The following is a 5,624-nucleotide window of genomic DNA, read 5'->3' as shown; positions in this document are numbered from 1 at the left end:
CCACCCAGGGAGATCTCACCGTCCCCCACCATGAGAGATGTCTCCGCCCTCTGTATTCCCGGGACTCCACCCAGGAAGATCTCACCATCCCCCACCATGAGAGATGTCCCCGCCCCTGGAACCCACCAGAGAGATGTCCCCGCCCCCTGTATTCCCGGGACCCCACCCAGGAAGATCTCACCATCCACCACCATGATCAGGTAGGTGGGGCGGAGCTTCTAGAAGATGTAAGTGGCTCATAGAGACAATTATGGAATCAGATATCTTCTAGGTGATCTCACGTCATTAAATCTTTTATATTACAGATATTTTCTCTTATTTTCCTGGTTTAGGGGGAGGATGTGACGGATATAAAAATTGAGGTGAAATCAGAAGTAGAAGAGACGTATGTGAGGGATGATCAGCGATATACGGAGGAGGCCGGGATGACGAGGACGTCCATAGAGGAGGCCGGGATGATGAGGACGTCCATAGAGGAGGCCGGGATGATGAGGACGTCCATAGAGGAGGACACGCCTACAGAGATCAGCACAGGTGGGTCATTATATGTTCTTCTGTTATATTTCCTGGAGAAAATACTTCTCCAAGCCCCTCCAGTGCTGCTCATCACCAGAAGCTTAGGTCTACGGTCACTTGTTCTGTGGTGAAGGGTCTTCAAGTCTGAACTTTGAAGTTCTTGTTGATCAGAGGTCACATGACCCAGTGCCTAGGCTTGTGGTTGGTTGAAGAGCATGCTCCTCCCAGTCTGCATTGGCTCCACCTCTTCTGACAAGGCTGTGTCAATGTAGAAGTGATCTGGGAGGAGGCCCTTTGACTGAAGAGGGGAGGAGTCCCGGCTGGTTGGGACCTCCTCATAGAACATCCGCTCCCTCAGACCTCCTGATCCAGATGGAATGTTGAGTGAAGTCATCTAACACTCTCATATCTCTCCATCATGTGTCTCTATGTTTCCAGGACACGCCATGGAGGAACCCTCAAAGGATTGTCTGACTTTATCTCCAGGTTGTAAGATGGAAGATGAGGACATCACAGCAGATTGTGCGGGAGAAGAGACAATGAGCTCAGCTATGGATAGTGGACGTCACAGTGTGGAGAGACCATGGAATCCCTCTGACTCTGAGCAACCTCGTCCTGTGGGGGATGGGGCCGGAATTCAGGGGGAGAAGCCGTATTCCTGTCCTGAGTGCCGGAAATGTTTTTCACAGAAATCCCATCTTTCTGTTCATCAGATATGCCACTCAGGGGAGAAGCCATATGCCTGCTATGAGTGTGGGAAAGGCTTTGCATATAAATCTACTCTCACTATGCATCAGAGGTCTCACACAGGGGAGAAACCATATGCTTGTCCTGAGTGCGAGAAATGCTATTCGTGGAGATCACAGCTATCCAAACATCAAAGATCTCACAGGTGTGAAAAGCCCTATTCCTGCTCTGAGTGCGGGAAAAGTTATCCACGGAAATCAGAACTTGTCACACATCGGAGATCTCACACGGGAGAGAATCCGCACACCTGTGCGGAGTGTGGAAAATGGTTTCTGTGGAAATCGGAACTTGTCCGGCATCAGCGATGCCACACCGGGGAGAAGCCGTTTACCTGCCCTGAGTGTGGGAAAGGCTTTGCACAGAAGTCCTGTCTTTCCAGACATCAGAGAACCCACACAACCCTTTCGGCATATTAGTGTCTCATGTGTGGGAAATGTCTTCTATAGAAATCCTATCTTGCCTCAGAGATCTCGCACTGGGAAGAAGCACATCTTGATATGAGTATGGCTGGGCACGTGTCTGATCTCAAGAAATGCTTCTAAAGAAAATCAGATCACACCAAAGACATCACAAAGTTCTTTCTGGCATCATTTGCTGGTGTGGGAGGGACGGCTTGTCAATGGTTGTTGAGACCTTCCTGCAGTGTAGAACCTTCAGAGAATCATGAGACGGGAACAAATGCCACGGGAGAGATCCACCTCCCATCCTTGAGGTGACCAGAAACCCTGTCAGGGATCAGGAGACCGGTTTTAGAGCTCATGGAGTGTTTGTCTCCATGAAGATACGGGAGCTCCTGGTTGCTAGTCGGGGATTCTGGGTGATCTTGTATTTGGATCCCGGTAGGCAATAAGGTGGAAGACTTTGGCCCCCAAAAAGAACAAAGGAGGTTGGTCAGAAGAGGCACTCGTTGGAAAAGGGAGGTGGAGTCGGAATCTTTCTATCTCCATGAAGCACTTTCCTTCATCCATCTCCTCTTGTGAAGCTCCGTGTATCCCTCGTTTCTCTGAGGAGTGGTGGGATTTATAGGCCTCCTGGACCGGTATCCTTCATGACCTCTCTTCCTGGCTACCCAACTTTCTGTCATCATTCGTGGTGACTTTGACATCCCCGTGAATGCCCCCGGCCACCTCTTGACTTCTCAACGCAACCTCCTCTTTTGACCCAACACAATGGACCTCACACTCCTACTGACTCTCACAGCAACACCCTTGACCTTGTGTTCCTCGCCGCAAACCCCCCCCCCCTTCCCTGACTTTTCCATTGAGATCAATTTTCCTTTTCCATCAAGATCAATAGTACAACTATCAGTCCCTCCCCTCTGACCCATCCTTCAGACCTCACATCCAATCACCGTCCAGGTCTTGCCACCTTCACTTCTGCGACATTTTCAGACTATGGCCTCTTCATAACCAATCACCACCCAGACACTCATCCACTCCCTTGTTATCTCTCGCTATGACTACTGCAACTCCCGACCTCTACACAGTCCATCGTGAGTGCTGCTGCCAAGCTCCTCCTCCTCCCATGCTTGACTCCCCAGAGGACTTCTCCAGAGCCTCTCGCATCCTATGGAACTCCCCAATCTCCCCGGCTATCGCCTGCTCGGTCGGCCTTCAGGTGATCCCTGAAGTCTATTCCACCTAAGACCTGAACTGTCTCCATCAGATCACCCCCTTCACAGTCATTACCTTTGGTATCACTTGCTCCTCCCTTTTTAGAGTGCAAGCTCCCAGGATCAGGGCCCTCCTATCCCTGTTGTCTTGAATTGTATGATATAAAGCACTGCGCATAATAATAATAAAGTATGTGAATAATATTGTGATTATTGAGTGGCAGACAGTCCTCAAATAGTGGGCGGGACTATTAATGTGCCGAGAAATTGGTGGGTCCATAAATATCCCTCCGCTCAGCCGTATAGTCAGGTTGCCGAGTGCGCCAAAGCGGACCCTCCAGATACACCGTGATGGCCAAGAAAAGCCAGGAAGTGTAGGCCAACACTCGGAGTACAAACTACAATGGATCACACAGGAAGAGGTAAGACGTGGGGACTGGATCAGGATCTCATTGGAACGAACGAGACGTGGGAACTGGATCAGGATCTCATTGGAACAAACAAGACGTGGGAACTGGATCAGGATCTCATTGGAATGAAAGAGATGTGGGGACTGGATCAGGATCTCATTGGAATGAATGAGACGTGGGGACTGAATCAGGATCTCATTGGAATGAATGAGACGTGGGGACTGGATCAGGATCTCATTGGAATGAATGAGACGTGGGGACTGGATCAGGATCTCATTGGAATGAAAGAGATGTGGGGACTGGATCAGGATCTCATTGGAATGAATGAGACGTGGGGACTGAATCAGGATCTCATTGGAATGAATGAGACGTGGGGACTGGATCAGGATCTCATTGGAATGAATGAGACGTGGGGACTGGATCAGGATCTCATTGGAATGAATGAGACGTGGGGACTGGATCAGGATCTCATTGGAATGAATGAGACGTGGGGACTGGATCAGGATCTCATTGGAATGAATGAGACGTGGGGACTGGATCAGGATCTCATTGGAATGAATGAGACGTGGGGACTGGATCAGGATCTCATTGGAATGAATGAGACGTGGGGACTGGATCAGGATCTCATTGGAATGAATGAGACGTGGGGACTGGATCAGGATCTCATTGGAATGAATGAGACGTGGGGACTGAATCAGGATCTCATTGGAATGAATGAGACGTGGGGACTGGATCAGGATCTCATTGGAATGAATGAGACGTGGGGACTGGATCAGGATCTCATTGGAATGAATGAGACGTGGGGACTGGATCAGGATCTCATTGGAATGAATGAGACGTGGGGACTGGATCAGGATCTCATTGGAATGAATGAGACGTGGGGACTGGATCAGGATCTCATTGGAATGAATGAGACGTGGGGACTGGATCAGGATCTCATTGGAATGAATGAGACGTGGGGACTGGATCAGGATCTCATTGGAATGAATGAGACGTGGGGACTGGATCAGGATCTCATTGGAATGAATGAGACGTGGGGACTGGATCAGGATCTCATTGGAATGAATGAGACGTGGGGACTGGATCAGGATCTCATTGGAATGAATGAGACGTGGGGACTGGATCAGGATCTCATTTGAATGAATGAGACGTGGGGACTGGATCAGGATCTCACTGGAACAAACAAGACGTGGGGACAGGATCAGGATCTCATTGGAACAAACAAGACGTGGGAACTGGATCAGGATCTAATTGCAACGAACGAGACGTGGGGACTGGATCAGGATCTCATTGGAAGGAATAAGACGTGGGAACTGGATCAGGACTCACAAATGGACTTGGATGATCCCAGGTGAGGCAGGATCCGCCAGGGGTCAGAACCAGCCGGTACTCACCATGGACCCCCTTAGAAGGGTTTGGGACTTAGGTACATGTTGATTCCTGGTTCACCCCACCACAGACCACAAGTCGGGAAGACAGAGGAACTAAGTCAGAGGCAGATGGGAGCTGCAGATAACTGAGGAGCGCTATAGGTCAGTTGGTAACAGTTCAGAGGTCAGGATTGACTGAGGACACGGAGAGCTAGAATACAAGCCAAAGGTCAGGGCAAGCAGCAGACTCATAACCAGAAACAAGTCGGAGGTCGTGGCAAGCGGCAGACATGGAGAACCTAGAACAAGCCAGAGGTCAGGGCAAGCGGCAGACATGGAGAACCTAGAACAAGCCAGAGGTCAGGGCAAGCAGCAGATATGGGTAACCAAGAACAAGTCAGAGGTCAGGGCAAGTGGCAGACATGGAGAACCAGAAACAAGCCAGAGGTCAGGGCAAGCAGAAGACATGGAGAACCAAGAGCAAGTCAGAGGTCAGGGCAAGCAGCAGACATGGAGAACCAAGAGCAAGCCAGGGGTCAGGGCAAGCAGCAGACATGGAGAACCAAGAGGACTGCCCAGACGTATGCGGCTAAGATACGGAATCAGGTTGTCCTGGTTGGTGCACAAGGAGAAAGCCACCTCTGCAGCTGTCAATACCCAGAAGCCACTCTGACTGGATGTGGCCATGACACTCAGGGGAAAACTTGCACCATAGAAGCTGACCCAACACTGAGACAGGGGAGTAACGTGGTGCTGGCAAGTATCTTTTGACCTCAAGCTAATTATCTTCTGCTACAGACCAGGTTAGACCTCTCTCACGGACCAGGTTAGACCTCTTCAGACCTCTCTCACAGACCAGGTTAGACCTCTTCAGACCTCTCTCACAGACCAGGTTAGACCTCTTCAGACCTCTCTCACAGACCAGGTTAGACCTCTTCAGACCTCTCTCACGGACCAGGTTAGACCTCT

At 50.2% G+C, this 5,624-nt stretch overlaps 1 protein-coding gene across 1 annotated transcript in view; it reads left to right on the top strand.

Moving 5' to 3' along the window:
- LOC108800878 (zinc finger protein 585A-like) overlaps nucleotides 1-5,624 on the top strand; it is a 50,570-nt gene that overhangs the window by 26,676 nt on the left and 18,270 nt on the right. The window contains exon 5 of the mRNA XM_018572862.1: nucleotides 1,243-1,644. Coding sequence (XP_018428364.1) covers nucleotides 1,243-1,644 — 402 coding nt within the window. The remainder of the gene's footprint in view (nucleotides 1-1,242; nucleotides 1,645-5,624) is intronic.

Source organism: Nanorana parkeri, unplaced genomic scaffold (genome assembly GCF_000935625.1).
Source record: "Nanorana parkeri isolate BGI_ZX_2015 unplaced genomic scaffold, ASM93562v1 scaffold2148, whole genome shotgun sequence".
NCBI lineage: Eukaryota > Metazoa > Chordata > Amphibia > Anura > Dicroglossidae > Nanorana > Nanorana parkeri.
This window is presented reverse-complemented; position numbering and strand designations above follow the sequence as displayed.